General features: G+C 43.4%; 1 protein-coding gene across 13 annotated transcripts in view; it reads right to left on the reverse strand.

Moving 5' to 3' along the window:
- Cwc22 (CWC22 spliceosome associated protein) overlaps nt 1-11723 on the reverse strand; it is a 49007-nt gene extending 37284 nt beyond the window's left edge. For 8 of the 13 annotated variants that reach the window (XR_015683164.1, XR_015683166.1, XR_015683163.1 and 5 more), the window contains exons 1-2: nt 11492-11528; nt 1633-1764 (exon numbers count right to left, since the gene is read on the reverse strand). Coding sequence is in view for 9 of the 13 variants with exons in the window: in XM_087653141.1 (XP_087509267.1) it covers nt 1633-1659 (27 nt within the window). In the remaining 4 variants the exon portion in view is untranslated. Of the gene's footprint in view, nt 1-1632; nt 1765-11491; nt 11529-11620 lie in introns of those variants that run through there. The other 5 variants (XR_015683165.1, XM_087653143.1, XM_087653140.1 and 2 more) reach the window with 1 other exon arrangement.
- Between the last annotated feature and the right edge of the window lie 5528 nt (nt 11724-17251).

The following is a 17251-nucleotide window of genomic DNA, read 5'->3' on the forward strand; positions in this document are numbered from 1 at the left end:
TGACTGTCTACTGGGCACACAGGCCAGAGGCTCTCACCCTGGAGAAGGGAAAAAACGAGAAACAGCTCTGATGAGCACATGCTATGTACAGGCCAACAAGCTCAGCCTACTCTCTTCAAAGAAGTTTAGGGGTACAGAACTGGTGGAATAGTTGGAGGGATATGTGCATATATTTGTAATTAAATACAAATGTGTCTTAACTTTCACTGACTCCATGGCCCAGTAAACAATGCACTGGCTTATCAACCTCACAAGATATGGTTGGCTGACTTTCCAAGGCACTCAGGCAGACTTCTGAAAGCCCAAGGATTGACTATTCCTTGCTATTGCTCTGACCTCACATTCTACAGCTCTCCTCGACATCTGTTGCAGTCACACTGGACTCTACGTACTTCCTGTCCCCACTGGGTAGCTACACAGTCAACTCTCTTGCTTCTGAGAAGTCTCTCCTCAAATGACCAACTACCTCCCTTCACAGTAGGCCCTGTACTTACCCCATTACAAGCTGTAGTCCCCTTACTCTACTCTATTGCTTCTCTCCACACACAGCACACAGCTTACAGGCGACATTCTACTTCTCTACAGAGCTTGTTTATTACCACGTCTACGAGGTACTTTCTGTTTCCTCATACCAGAAAGTAAATACAACGATAAAGAAATCTTGTTCATTACTTTGTTAAAAAGTACTTAGAAGTCACTGCAACTTATAATTCACTCTGTTTGCTGAATAAACAAACATCTAAAGTAAAGTCCAAGCCCACTTCCACACATGAAGTGACTGGACGAGCAGGAAAGAGTCTAGACTGACTGAAGGAAGGAACCATGCCTTGCACATCACTCAGGAAAGCACACTCCGTGAGAACGATGGTATCGCTAACATTATTTGTTATTCCCTTCACATGTACACTTTAAATGATTCATGCAGAATCTCATGTATGTAATTACATATGTATATAATTTCATATGTAAGTAATACAACTATATATATACACAATGTGCTGGCCAGTCTTATATCAACTTGACACACAAACCAGAGTTATATGAAAGGAGGGAGCCTCAGTTGAGAAATTGCCTCTATCATACCATCTGGCTATAGGGCATTTTCTTAATTAGTGATTGATGGGAGAGGGCACAGCCCACTGCAGATGGTATCATCCCAGGGCTGGTGGTCCTGGGTTCTATAAGAAAGCAGACTGAGCAAACCAGTAAGCACCCCCCTCCATGGCCTCTGCATCAGCTCCTGCCTCCAGGTTCCTGCCCTGTGTGAGTTCCTGTCCTGACTTGTTTTGAAGATGAACAGTGCTGTGGATACGTAAGCTGAATAAACTCTTTCCTCCCCAAGTTGCTTTTCAGTCATGGTGTTTTGTCACAGCACACACACACACACACACACACACACACACACACACACACACACGAGATGGGATATCCAGCATGATTTCTCAACTGTCTCTTTACTCAATATTATTCCTACCTGGTCCACTTTGTTTGAAATTGTACTGTGGTGTCAGAGTATGCCTGACCCCCTTCTACTGTCTGACTGGACTGTTTGAGTCTGTGACAGCATTTTTGGTTAAAGCACAGGCATTAACTTTGACTATAAGCTTACATCTTCAAGTTTCCAGCACTTACTTTCATGTGTGCCATACTACTTTTCATTTTCTGCTGTCGGCTGACCCGATAAACCAGATTCTTCAGGTTTTTCTAAGTGACACGTACTCAATGGTCTGAGTTCCTTGTCAGTTTTCTGTCTCCACACGTCACCTGAAATACAAGAACACAAGCTTGTTAGCAATGACTAACAGTATGTGCAATAATGGCAGGTTCCTTCTAAACAGCAGGCACCAAGCCACTTCACTCCCCTTAATTAGTAAAAGTAGATATAATCGAATTTTTAAAATGTTATCTTTAAATAATTGCACAAAAGGAAGTGTACTTAATATGTATTAGTAAGACTATAAAAACAAGAGGCTTATTCTGACAGAGACCAGAGTTAATTTATAAACAGCTGTTATAAAACTAGATTGAAATGCTTTGGCAAGGGAAACTTACACTTACATCATCAAGTATTGTATATAAAAAGTAACCAAGAAAACAGTACCCAATCTTTACATATCGATTATATAAATGAAAGCGCCAATACCTATACAGAAACAATCTTTTGTAATATACTCCATATGGAAAGATAATCTGATAAACTGAGATAAACTTAGCCTGCTTCCTAAAGGCATAAGGTTTCAGATACATATGTACATTTAAAGAAGTATGAGGCTCTGAATAAATCTAAATCTGCAGTAAACGTCTCTTATGTTCATGTATTCACATGTGCCTGTGGACATTAGAAGATAACCTCCGGCATCTTTCCTCAGCCATTGTCCATCTTTCTTTTAGTCTCTCACTGTCTGGGAATTGCCAAGCAGGTAAGGCTGGCTCCCCTAAGAATCCCAGAAATCTGCCCATGTCTGCCTCCTCCACTCTTGGATTACAAGCAGGAGCCACCATAACCAGGAATCAAGCCCAGGTCCTTATGCTTGCAAGGCAAGTGCTTTACTAAGATATCTCCCTAGCTGCAAATATGTCATCCAATTTCCTTCTGCTGCATATATTTTAATTTCTATGAAGTGCAGAACTGGTAGTCACATTCACATAGAACTGCCAATTGAAAATTTTATAATTACATACAGTTTATGGTATGAGGAAATCGAATCACGAAGATGAACGGAAACATAGGAAAAGGAAAGAATAATAAGATACAGGGAATACAAAGTATGTAGTTATTACAAAATGACTGAATACAACTGGAGACCCAGCCTAAGGTGTGTCACACGAAGGGAATGGCATTTCATGGCCCTTCTACCTATCTCGCCGCTCTTCCGTTCTTTATGCCTCCTCTTCTGTGATGTCCAAGCCTTAGAAGGGACTGTATAAAGATTTTATTTAGGGCTCAATACCTTCAGAAGCTCTGCTTTGCTCCTATTCACTGTACGTGTCTTTCTTGTTAAAACCAATAGTGTCCTGTCTACTTTTTATGTCAACTTAACACAAGCTAGTGTCATCTGAGAGAAGGGAAACTCTACTGAGAATCTGTCTCCATAAGTTCAGGCTGTAGGCATGTAGGGCATTTTCCTAATTAGTGACTGACTGGGGAGGGACAACTCATTATAGATGGGGCCATCCCTGGGCTGATGGTCATCTGTTCTATAAAAAAGCAGGCTGAGCATGCCCCATGAAGCGAGTCAGCAAGCAGCACTCCTCCATGGCCTCTGCACCAGCTCCTGCTTCCAGGTTCCTGTCCTGTGTGATCTCCTACACTGGCTTCCATTAACGGACTGTGATTCAGGATACGTTAGCCAAATAAACTCATGATGCTTCATCACAGCAACAGTTTCCCTGAGGCAGCAGGATTTGTCTATCATACTTAGAGGGCAGTCTGACACCTTCAGCTTAATTAAATGGTATGCTCCCCGCTAAGGCCTATGACTTCTCCAGCTGAGTATCTGACTGGGTTTACAGTTTCATTCATGAGTGTCCTCCTGTGGAGTCGCTACTGCGCGTGTCCCAGTCCTGCCTAGAGGGTTACTACTGAAGTCTGTAAGATCCACATCTGGGCACTTGCTACCTTTCCTCCCCCAGCAACCTGGACAACACATTCTAGCTCTCAGAAAGCTAGTCAGAAGTTTTCAGTTAGTTCACTTCCAACTCATATTATCTGTATCTTGCAATCAAGGTACGTGGCATCTTTAGCAACATGGTCTTAGCATGTTGAAATTTAACAGAACTATGTTAAACTACAGTGTTGAAAAAAATCTTTAATTACAGTTAGTTTTTAAAAAGCATACTTAAACTTTAAAGCTAGATTTACCTGATGCCCAAATCATTTAATAGTGCCCCTCAAGGAAAATGCCAGCATTAGTAAACAAATGCCACCGGGAAATACAAGCTGGAAAATTTAGAAAATATTCTTATCCCCAAACTGGCCTACTCCCTGGCAGTGCCAGGTGAAAACACTACGATGTTGCTAAGGATACTCTTCCTAATCTGCCATAGGATTTCTGACTTCATCAGCATGCCGAGAATGCGCTATGCAGACATGGTATAGGCCAGTGAATCACTTTCCTCCCTGTGCCACAGCACTCTCCTGTGGTTCTACTGACTTCTTAAGCCCAGCTTCTCTCCTAGCCTATCCACACTATTTGTAATTCTCTATGTATTTCCCTTCAAAATGCTTATTTAAACTTAATGAGTTTTCTTTCTGTTTAGTGTTGTCCTGTTTGTAACTTTCAGACACTCTCATACAGTCTTTTATATTTCCATGTCTCAACAAATTGTAGAGATCAAAGCTGGTAGCACTGTAGAGGGCTGCTGCAGTCCAGAGAAGCATAAGCTCTCTCATCGTCCGGATGTATTCAGAACATGCCTCGAGGAAGGTTCTGAGAGCTTAGCATGTGGAAGCTTTACACTTAGACTAAGGGGAATTCCTGCAATGAGAGCAGTTTATTTAAAATTTAAAGCTGCTGCTGCTCTTCCTAGCACCACTATATGGCCTTTGTGATGAATTATTAAACTTCTCGTCCCGTCACAAATGAGCAACCCAGCAAAAGCACACCTGCTTCTGTGGGTGAAGAGGGCATTTTATAATAAAGAAGCAGTACTCCAAAGACTAGTACTTTACAACCATAGTTATTTTCCTGTTCCAGCAAGCACCAGAAACCAAATACGTGGTAGCATTTGTATGAAATACTTCAAACCGTGAACCAAAACCTATGTATCCGTTGATTACATGAAACCTTCAGAACATGAAGAAACACTCCGATGGCCTGACTGCATTGCCCTCTTGACACAACACTTCTAGCCCCATTCAGTCCGAGTGTGTTTAATCCATGTGAGAGTACTCACTGAAATACTCGACACAAAACTTGCTAATAGTCTGTGCCTCTGTGTTCTAAGACTAGCAGCAGGCTTAACAGGCTTTAAAAGAATCCAAGTTGTCTGATGGGGAAATGGTAATGTTAAACATATTCAAAATTTAAGAATCTTAAGTTAGTTCTAAATGTCAAAATAGAAGGCAGTATGGCAGAGACTCAGAGACACGCCTTTTCCCTTCCCAAGTAGGAAATGAGAGGAAGACTGGCCACAGTAACACACACATGCGCACACACATGTGCAGGCACAAACATTTGTGAGAGACTTATCCTATGATCTGCTAAGAAAGGAAATTATTTCACCTTAGATTCTCAAGTTTAGGAGGTTATCATACACGTATGGTGCTTTTTGGAAGAGTCACCAGGCATAGGTACAGGTTGACAACTGTCTGTAATCTTAATCTCAAACTCTCTGAAAACATATATAGTAAATAATTTAACACCAAAACCTGGCATGTACCATCTTGAGTCCGTGTGCTTCTTGAAATATTAATGTGTTTGATTAGAAAATGTAGACCTGGACCTCAAAGAGAAAATGCTTAATAAATATTCCATGCTTTTCTTAAAATATAAAAATTCATGGGGCTGGAGAGATGGCTCAGTGGTTAAGAGCACTGACTGCTCTTCCAGAGGTCCTGAGTTCAATTCCCAGTAACCACATGGTGGCTCACAACCATCTGTAATGGGATCTGATGCCCTCTTCTGGTGTGTCTGAAGACAGTCACAGTGTACTTATATACAATAAATAAATAAATCTTTAAAAAAATCGTAAGTGTCAAAACAAGTCTGATGAGAGCATATATAGTAAGACATGCAGGCCAAGTCACTAACAAATCAGAGGCTCTGTGTCCCCATTTGAATTTAGTCCCCATGTTCCCATACAAGGGGCATGCTGTGTAGCTAGTTCAGGATAATGCCTGTTTCTAAGAGAAACATTTGTTACAAACATCTGATCAGTCTTCCTGTCTCTGATTCTTTGTACAAAGAAAAGCTTCAAGTTCAGAATTCAGAGATATCTTAAGACAGTAATATGTAGATGATTAGAGAAAAAACCCTAAAAAGGTAATTTTAATGAGTACCATATAGTATCAACTAGGAGGAAGTTATTATCTGCCTTCATTTCTTATACCACGAAGCTAGTCCACCATTAAAAAGTACATAATACAATAATTTCACTTTAAAAAAAAACAACTGTTGGTCTCTGAATGTTTCCTTTTTACCAAAACACAGTATCTGTAAGAACTGAAATCTGATCATTTTTGTTTCAAAATACTAGCCATCCAGTTCTAGATTTACGGTACTAGTTCCCAGTTTAGTTTTAAATAATTAAAGAAAATCTACATGTTGGACTTATTTACAGTCTATTTAAAAATGAATTATGAGACTTGTGGACACATTCCCTTGATCCTGTTCTCTGGTCATGCTTGCCCCCTCCCTACACTGCGAAGATAGTCTTGATCGGTCTAAACTTGATGTCCCTTACTCTTAGCTTTTCTACACTCCTCTCTCCCACTGTTCGTGGCTTTCCATCCCTACTTTCTCAGAATTCATCAGGGTTATAAAACGACCTGTTGTGAAATCCAGAAAGAACTCCTTGCTCTGACCAGACACTGCTACATACCTGGTCCTGCTGAGCCATCCCTCCGTCCTTCCAAGTTCTCAGTCCTCAGCTTCTACAGCACCCCTCAGCTTCTACAGCACCCCTCAGCTTCTACAGCGCCCCTCAGCTTCTACAGCGCCCCTCAGCTTCTACAGCGCCCCTCAGCTTCTTCAGCGCCCCTCAGCTTCTACAGCGCCCCTCAGCTTCTACAGCGCCCCTCAGCTTCTACAGTGCCCCTCAGCTTCTACAGTGCCCCTCAGCTTCTACAGCACCCCTCAGCTTCTACAGCACCCCTCAGCTTCTATAGCACCCCTCAGTTTATATACCACCCCTCAGCTTCTACAGCACCCCTCACCACCCCTCAGCTTCTACAGCACCCCTCACCACCCCTCAGCTTCTATAGCACCCTCAGCTTCTACAGCACCCTCAGCTTCTACAGCACCCCTCACCACCCCTCAGCTTCTATAGCACCCTCAGCTTCTACAGCACCCTCAGTTTCTACAGCACCCCTCAGCTTCTACAGCACCCCTCAGCTTCTACAGCACCCCTCAGCTTCTACAGCACCCCTCAGCTTCTACAGCACCCTCAGCTTCTACAGCACCCTCAGCTTCTACACCACCCCTCAGCTTCTACAGCACCCTCAGTTTATACACCACCCCTCAGCTTCTACAGCACCCTCAGCTTCTACAGCACCCCTCAGCTTCTACAGCACCCCTCACCACCCCTCAGCTTCTACAGCACCCCTCACCACCCCTCAGCTTCTACAGCACCCCTCACCACCCCTCAGCTTCTATAGCACCCTCAGCTTCTACAGCACCCTCAGCTTCTACACCACCCCTCAGCTTCTACAGCACCCTCAGCTTCTACAGCACCCTCAGCTCTCCGCCTCCTGCTCTTGCCTCTTAAGTAGACTTTAACTTTTGCTCACGGACTCTTCATTCTGTTCATTACTGTAATGTAACACTGGAGCTTTTGGCAAATCGGTGTCAGAACAAGCGACTGGTTGACTTTTACCTTGCTACATTCTCTGAAGAGCACCTCCATCCCTACAGTGTCAGCTGTCACTCCCATCTAAGCCCATCCTTCCCTGTGGAGCTCCAGAGAGGAGGCCTCCATGTGGGCCCTGATGGCTTCCAAAAGAAGGCAGTGCAAATCGGCCTCAATTCCTTCTCTGCATCTCGAGCCAGCTTTTCCTCTAGCTTGTCTCCTGTAAATGTTCCCGAGTGGCAATTCATCTTTCCTTCACTCCTAGTCAGTCGTAAAGTCCTGATTTTACTCTTCTCTGAGTAGAAGAAACAAATTTGCTGTTTTACCCATTCTCTGTATACAAGAGGCTGGTGGGAGTTTTCCTTTAGAGAAGATCCCTAATAAAACCTCTTCAGCTTCATTCCAGAGGCAGGGTGGGTCTGACAAGTTTTCTGAGAGTTTTAGCACTATCTGTAACAATTTCTGCAGTATCAGTTCCCTTCCCACACTAAACTTGGCATTCCACTTTGCAAACCTGCCCCTGGGGAAATTGGGGCACACATTCCATTAGACCATGTTTAGGATTATCCCCTACTTTCCAAGAAACCTTTGTCTCTAGGTCTGTTTCTACAGTGCTTCACTTTACAATATATTTATATTTACAATAACAGAAAACAATTTCTCCATAGCAGTCCTCCTGCTACTGAACATAAGGAAGCCAAAGGGCCTCCCCCTTGTTACCATCCCCTGAATCTTGGAACTTAGAGTCATTCTCCTAAGCATCTCTTAGCTTACTTTCCCACATATCCTTGGCTCATGGTGTCAGTGCCTGGGAATGCGGCTTAATTTTAATCAGTAGCCCGGCACTTCATTCATTGAACAAACGGCGTCATTACAGTTTCTCTTGATGCACTGATTTAAATTCAGGTTTCTACTCATTTTCATGACAACAAAGACCAAAGAAAACATTCATTTACAAAGACCATCATCTTCACCATGATTCATGCCTTTCAATAAAACACTTCAGTGCTTCTAATCATGTACCAAGTCTTTTCTTCATTTGTTCAAATTTGTATCTGTGCAGAAGAGTCTCTTTGAGACTGTAACAACTAAAAAAATACACAATATAGGACCTCAAAATGATGAGGCTATAGCATATTGTCCTGATAAAAACAGTAACTGTGGATAAGGAGGTAATATTTACATTACTTAACTCAAAAGACATCAAAAAGTAAATGTTCTTAACTGAAGGTGAAGAAATGTCTAAATGTTGTAGCTATGCTACAGACATACTATTGCTGGGTGTACAAAAAATAGGAGGTACCAATGACGAGTCCTGAAGGACAAGTAGGAATGTTATCCATACAGAAGGAAAAAAGGGTCATTTTGGACAGGGACCCACATACCTATACACAGGCTCAAAGACATTTAAAACTAACAAACAAACAAACAATGACTTCAAGTCATTCAAGTAAATGAAGCAAGCAAAATGAACATAAATGTCATGGACCCTAAGAGACCCATGAAGCTAAATCATGAAAGGCCTTTCATGGATATAGCAGATCTCTGAAAATTCTCAGTCACACACACACACACACACACACACACACACACACACACACACACACACACACACAAACCCCTCTCTGATTCAAATGACTTGTTCTTGTTCTTCAAGACCATATTACTAGTAGTAAACCCATCAATAAATCTGGTCACCAGCTTTGTCAACTGAGTCTGCCAACTTGCACAGATTGGCTTGAAATGACTTTTCTTATCATTAGAGATTTTGTCTGTCTTTTCACCTGAGCATATTCTGGCTTAAAGGAAATTTCTCCATAAGAGAAATTTGTAGCCTCTAGACACCAAGCACTACCACCTACCAGAGAAGCTCTGGTCTAGAAGGAACCTACCCTCGTAAAGTGACTCACAGGATACATTTTCAGGGAGGAAGTGCTGAACTTTGTCTGGCTTAAGCCACTACTGAGTTAGGCTCAAACAGTTAATTCTGGGTCCTGCTTACTTTAATTACTGAAGCTTTTCCTAAAACAGGATGCCCCACACTTTCTTTTCTTTCTATTCACTGGGATTTACTAACATGGCGCAATAGGCAAAGGGTTGCTTGAATCCCCTCCCCTGCCCATGTGCTACCTTTTTAAAAAATGTTTTTGAAGTTTATGCTGAGTAAGCATTCAACTGCCTTCTCCCACATTCACTGGGGAGATGTACGAAAAGTGTTACGGAGCCTGAGAGTTTACTGAAATCCATACCGGAGGCCTTTGTGCCCTATCAGCCTTCCATGTTAGAACTGTAGGGAACCTCGAAGATGGCTCCAGACACCCCAAGACCACGCTCTCTGCACAAAGACTTCTTTGCTCCGGAAGGGGAAAGGGCAGAGAAGAGGAGACAAAGAACTGTCTCTGGATAGAGAGGAAACAGACATGCATGTAGGAAAATGATAATTTATGGGGTAGGGTGGGGTGGGGGTGTTAGGATGGGATGAGGTATTTAATTTAAATTGGGCAAGTTAATTAAGTGACCCAAAAGAGGCTTTGGATTGTTGGACTTCAACACTTTGATAGCTGGATCTTTACAGGTTAGACAAGGGAACAGATGTTGGGGGCTAGCTTTAGGAATGTAATCTAACGTTTTTTAGCAAGACACAGGGAATTGGGAAGAAGGGACTTGTCCACCACAGTCAAGCTGGCTAGAGTCCCTGTAGTAAGTAATTTCAGACTTACAGAGAAAACAAGGGAAATCTGACAGAACAGCCCTCAAAGGTATTAGTTCCAATCTGCTGTATTACCAATAATCACTTCTTTCTGGAACTGGTCTATTCCCAGACTAGTCTGACTGGGCCAGTCATGACCAAATTTGGAATCAACTAGGTGGCAAAATATGCAGTCTGAGCTGGGCAGTGATGGCACATGCCTTTAATCCCAGCTTTTGGGAGGCAGAGACAGGCAGACCTTTGAGACCAGCCTGCTCTAAGGAGTGAGTTCCAAGACAGCCAAGACTACACAGAGAAATTGTCTGGAAAAACAAAAACAAACAGACCCCCCCCCCCAAAAAAAAAGCAGTTTAAATACAGGGCACAATTAACAGAAAAGGTAGCTCATTTTTAGGTATATGGACCTTTCTGCCTTCATATACAAATACACAGAATTCAAGTGCTGGTGCAAGTGGTTATCCTGTCCCCGGAAACTGAGATTACAATTTGTTGTGATCCATCTTGTGGGTGTTTGGATCTGAACCGAGATCCCTCTGAGAGAGCAGCATGTGCTTTTAACCACTGGGCCAACTCTCCAACCGCTTACCGCGACTCAGTTAATGTTTCTACAATACCTTTCCCCAATTATTCTCCCTTTGGGTCGAAAGTACTTAGTGGCTACAATGTATCAAAAAAGTCTTGCATTTAGAGCAGGTGGAAACAGCTAGTACATTCCTGTTTGTGAGGGTGTACTGCGGAGCCTGCAGCTTGCTAGGGGCAGGGACTGCAAACCCATGCTTGGAAGTTACAAATAGTAGAGGCTTTTAGAGTTAGGATTAACTATGAGACGTAAACACAGAAGATGCGAAACATGGAGCACTAGGGAATCAATAAAGTCAATGAAAACAAACTATAAATGAAAACAGAATAGAGTTGGCTACTGGGATATTAAGCTGGAATGAGGCAAAAGCATTACCACAGTTTATTAATGCCAGCCCTGGGTCCTGGGAAGCCGACTGGGGACGTGACCCAGGGCGCTCCCAGGAGAGGAGTTCACCCACGTTAACCCAGACCAAGGCCCAGACGCGAACGCCCCGCCACCGGTGCTAGGCCCAGACCGCTCACGCCGCACCTCGCGGGCCGCTGGTGGAGACGGCGCAGCCACGTGAGAAAAGCAAGGTCCACCAGGCAAGCGCCCACTCGCAAGCCCCTGCCCTCTCCACGCGACCTAGCAACCCGCCGCCCCTACTCTGGCTCCCAGCATATCCCGAGTCTTCAGAGTTCCGTAATTACCTAAAGCTCCACCGCGCCGCCATCACACCGGAAGTGTATCAGTTCCCTTTCCCGGGTGAAGGCAGCGGGAGAAATTAGTGAAAAACTGATAGTGAATTGACAGGTATGTTATAATACTAATGATAGTACCGTATAGTAACACCAGACTCAAAGCAATCCAGCTAGTAGCACTGTCCCTCCTTACGAAGTACACGAAAAAAGAACATGTAAGCGCAAGTGAACTACAAAGTCCAGCATGCTCCGGCGGCGCGGACGGAAATAGGTAGTCGATTGCCGAAGAGAGCCGCGGTGCAAGACGGGAATTGTAGTTCGTGCGGGTAGGCGTTCAACTTTTGTGAGCTAGGTTTTCCAGGCATGCATCTTATTCTAACACTACTCACCTTCTAAAGCCATAGAAAGTAGCTCTTAGTAGTCACCTTAGCTCCCGCCCCCCCACAGTGTCAAAGTTTAACTCTAAGATACATACTAGGAAACTACCACAGAGGCTTACTATATAATATCTTGCCTGAAGATATTAAAAAGAGTTGAGATCCCTTTCAGACTTTTGACAAAATCTTTACCAAAAGTCTGTTTGGGGGGGGGGGGGGTGACAAAATATTTAGCATCTATTAAGTTCCAAGATTTTAAATTCAAGTGAATGGAAGACTATCTGATTATAAATGACATTTTGTAATGAACCCCTGTCTAGAAAGAACGAAAGGAAAGAAAGAGGGGGGGAGGGGAAGGGGGAGAGGGAAGTGGAGAGGGAAAGGGAGGAAGGAAGGAAGAAAGAAAAGGGAAGGAAGAAAGAAAGGAGGGAGGGGAAAAAGAAAAAGATAAAAGAAAAGCATGCTGTATTTATGATAAGGGGGTGACTTTTCTCAGGGTTGGAATGTGAATCTGTAAAGAGGTGAGAGCACTGGCCTCAATTATACTGTTTCCTTAGTCTTTGATGTTCAGTGCTAACAAAAGCTAAGCATAAAGTGCTTGCTAATGCGAGTGGAGATCTCTTCCTAAAACAATGTCATCTTTATAGCCCCAAGTGTTTTATAAGCCAGACTTGGCTTCTCCTAGAATTTTGTTATTTTTTAAACAGAGACAGGATCTCACTAGGTAGCCTTGGCTGTCCTGGAACATACTATGTAGACCAGGCTGGTCATGAACTCACAGAGATCTGCAGGGCTCTGCTTCATAGGGACTGGCCTCAAATGCATGGGACACTAAGTTCTGCGTCTCTGTTATAATTTTAGGGTGATTGAGCCTTTTCCTAGAGATAGTATGACTTCCTTAGGGTTTCTAATGCTAAGAAGTGACACCATGACCATAGCAATTGTTACAATAGAACAAACAATTTAATTGGAGCTGGCTTACAACTTGGAGGTTTATTCCATTATTTTGATGGTGGAAATCATGGTGGGAAGTATTACAGCATCGAAGTAATTGTGGGGCTAGAGAGGTGGTTGAGAGTTCTACATCTAGATCCACAGACAGCAGGAGGAGACAGTTGAACACTGTCTGAGGTCAGTTCTGAGCATCTGAGAAGCTCACCTCAGTGACATGCTTCCTCCCACTGCACCACATCAACAAAGCCACACCTCCTATTAGTGCCAATTCCGAAGGGCTTATGTGGGCCATTTTTATTCAAACTGCCACAGGATGTGAGTAAAAATAAAAATTAAGGGCTAGGCACACTTTAATCCCATAATTTGAGAGGCAGACCTGGTCTCTAAGAGTTCAAGGACAGCCTGATCTCTATAGTTAGTTCCAGGCCAACCAGCCAAGCCTACATAGTGTGGAGAGCTTCTGGGGGCTGCTTGGCAGGAATTTGACATTGGGCCAGGACTAGAAAGTAGGCTCCAGGCAGGAATCTGATTTTGGGCTAGAACAAAGAAGTAGGCTTCAGGCAAGAATATGACTTTGGGCTAGGTCAGGGAAGTAGGCTCAGATCTCTTGGTCATCCTGATAAGCCCCTAGAAACAGTGATCATGGGACTTTGTTTATTGCCTTGTTTGTTCCTTGACTATTCGTGTTTATTATCCTGCTTGTTCCTCAACCTAGAACTGACCTTATAATCTGCATGTAATTAAAATGGTATAAAATCAGACTGGGGAAAAAAATTAGTTCATCTCAGCCTCAGAACTGAGGGGTCATGCTACAGTGTTGTCTGTCCTTTTTCTCTTTAATCCTCGCTCCTGCCCTGGAGAACCCACTGACTGACTGAGCTGACTCAACATAAGCAGAGGCACAGAGCTCTCTAGTTTGAGGCTAGCCTGGTCTACGTAGTGAGTTTCAGGCCAGCCAAGGCTATAGATTGAGACCATGTCTCAGAAAGCAGAAAGAAAGCAAAGCAAACCAAAACAACAATAGCAGCAGCAGCGACAACAAGAACAAAGCAAAGGGAATGATAAAATTCTCGAGCGGCTCCTCACCCTGTATTAGATTTTCTAAGAGAACAGTTTTGATAGAATAAATGTATAATGAGGGATGTACCAGGCTGGCTTACAGGATGTGGCCTGGATTAATTGTCTTAGTTAGGTTTTTATTGCCATGAAGAGACACCATGATAGTGGCAACTCTTATAAAGGAAGAGATTTATTGGAGCTGGTTTACAGTTTCAGAGGTTTAGTCCATTATAACCAGGACAGGAAAAATGGTGACATTTGGGCAGACATGGTGGTAGAGAAGGAGTTGAGAGTTCTAGATCTTGATCAAGGAGGTTGTGTGTCACACTGGGCACACTCAAGCATGGAAGACCCCAAAGCCGACCTCCACAATGACACGCTGCCTCACATCTCCTAATAGTGTCACTTCCTATGGACCAAGCACTAAAACGCATAAGACTATGGGGCATACCTACCTAAACCACCAAAACAGTCCAAGGACAGCTGCCTCACAGTGGAAGAGGCAAGAATTCTGTTGTTGCTCAGTCCATGAGGCTTCGTCTCTGGAGTCCTGTCTGGTGTTGGGAGTCCTGGACGATGCCTGGAGAGCTGCTTTTTTTCAGTCTGTGTTGGAATCCTCCAGAAGTTTGGATTTAGTACTGTCAGCAACAGGACAGAACAACATGCTACTGATGGAGAAGGACAGACCAAAAGCAATTTGCAGACTTTGCAGGGTCAATATAAAGTCCGTGGGGGTAGGAGTAAGTGACTCTTACCTTCTTTCCCTTGATTGGTTGGCTCTATCTTCAGAGGTATGGGTGCCTTTTGATTGGTTAAGGCTCTGGGGGATTTGGGGAATTTACGCTGATTGGCTATACTTGGCTCAAGCTGGGTGGTGGGGCAGCTTCTACAGCTCCTAATTGGCTGCCTATGGGGTTGGCTCAGGCTAGGAGTAGCTTTCTGACTGGCTGCCCTCGAGGGTGTTTTTATCTGGAAATGACTTGGTTTGGTATTTTCCAGTTCTGGGAAAAAGAAACTTAGGCCTAGTCTCCCAAACTGCCAGTGTGCAGTCTGTTATGGAGTCAGCCTTGCTCTGGCTGGGTACTCTCAAGTCAAGTTGGCAACTGAGATTCATCATCTTAAATCCATGTGTTGCCTGAGATTCTGATCATCGGGGCTGAAGAAACAGCTGTGATTAACAAGAGACCAGCTCCACTACAGTGAACCCTTTCCTTTGCTGGGGTAATTGATACAGATCAGCTGGAGATGACAAATTAGGCCTGATTAAGAAGATACCATGCTTTTAATCCCAGCACCTAGGAGGTAGAGGCAGGAAGATCTCTGTGAGTTTGAGGCCAACCTAGTCGACAGAGCAAGTTCCAGGACAGCCAGGGCTACACAGAGAGACCTCGTCTGGAAAAACAAAAGACAAACAAACAGAAAGAAAGAAAGAAAGAAAGAAAGAGAGAGAGAGAGAGAGAGAGAGAGAGAGAGAGAGAGAGAGAGAGAGAAAGAGAGAAAGAGAGAAAGAGAGAAAGAGAGAAAGAGAGAAAGAGAGAAAGAAATAGAAAATGTACAGTTTGAAAAGAAAAGTGGAATTTAATGTTGCATCCAGGGCTGGGTGAAAAAGATAAGGAAATTAAAGAGAGACCTGATTTACAGTGGAATACAGGGAAGAGTATCCTCAGCTTAGCCCCTCCACAGCTAAGCTTTCAACTTATGAAAGAGCATAAGGTGTTTCCTGCTCCTGTCTAACACCAACAAGCAAAAGATGCTGGGATGTCATCCAGGGGTGCAGAAAACATCCCTAACTGGCACGTGAACTTGGCAGTGTCTCCCAGGTGCTGGCTTTAAGATTATGAAGGACAAGGGAATAAAGAATCATGGATTGCTTCCCCCATGGGGACTTTCAGAGAGCCCCTATGATAGGGAATGTTTGGTGGAGAGCTCTGTGTGGAGGACTTGAGACACTATTATGTGAGGCTATGGAAGTGAAGCCTAGATTGCATTGGAGCGCCAATGATGCTGGAGATGCCAGAGTTGTGGGATGTCTGACAAGGAGAGCTGCACACAGGAAGTGGAACTATTCCAAGAGATAGATGTATATTGCAAGTAGAAAAGCTGGAGGAACAGAATGATTTAAGCCCTTTGACACTGGACACGGAGCTACAGGATTTGACCTTCACTTTGCTGAGTGCTGTTCTTGCTTTGGTTCAGTATTTCCTTACTATGTGCCCATCTCTCCCTTCTTCCTAAATTCTAAGCCAATTCACGTTGAAGGTATGAAATTCACATTTTTATTTTACAGGTGGTTATAATTAAAAGATTTCCTGGAGTCTCAGAAGAGACTTTGGACTTTTAAACAGCATAACAGTCTGGAAGAATATGGAGACTTATGGAGTGGAACTAAATGTATTTGCATTATGATTTGAACATGAGCCTATCGGGGCCAGGGACCGTATGTGGTGTCTTGAATGGATGCCCCATAGTCTTGGGGATTTGAATACTCGGTTCCCAGTGGGTGGCACTGTTTGGGAAGGCTTATGGGTTTGGCCTTGATGAAGGAAGTCACTGACGGAGAGCACTGAGATTTCAAAAGCTATATGCCTTTCCCAGTTCACTCTCTATGCTTACTGATTACAATTTGGAGATGTAAGCCCTCAACTTCCTGCTCCAATGGCCATTGCTTTAATCTTGCATCATGGACTCAACCCTCTGCAACCATAAGCTCCAATAAACCCTTTTTAGAAAAGTAACTGATTTAACCACGGTGTGAATCATGGATCCTATTATTTATTCACAAACTCTCCACCCATCCAAGTTACTTCACATTCTGTACTCACTTCCTAATATTTTTAAAGAGGAAAATGGCAATCACTTCCATGCAGTCATCAGTATTACATTAGTTGATAGACATGGCACATTCAAGATAACTACTACTAAGTGTGTCACCTATTAATTTCATGTTCAAGGTATCCGTCCATTGTTAATGGTTTACTTGAGGTTATTGAAATGTTTGAGCAAATATTAAGTGTAATAGAGGTGAGACAGATGAGAGAGATCCACCACAAGGAGCACCCGGCATCTTGTCAAAGGCACTACTGGATTCTGTTAGAAACCATTGTCAATGTCAATGGTAAATCCTTTCAGCATTACCATAGTCTGTTCTTACCATATTCATGTCTATATAAACAAGCAAGTATTGGGTGATGATGAAATTGGGCTCCTAGATTGGCAGTGGTTAAGCTCTCCGTGGTTTCCCCAGACATCTTGAGTCAGACAGTACAGCCTGGTATCAAGACTTCTTGCACTTTCTCTATTCACAGCCTCTCTTTTCCCAAGGAAATCATGTCATGTGTGTGTGTGTGTGTGTGTGTGTGTGTGTGTGTGTGTGTGTGTA

Source organism: Rattus norvegicus, chromosome 3 (genome assembly GCF_021556685.1).
Source record: "Rattus norvegicus strain SHRSP/BbbUtx chromosome 3, alternate assembly SHRSP_T2T, whole genome shotgun sequence".
Classification (NCBI taxonomy): domain Eukaryota; kingdom Metazoa; phylum Chordata; class Mammalia; order Rodentia; family Muridae; genus Rattus; species Rattus norvegicus.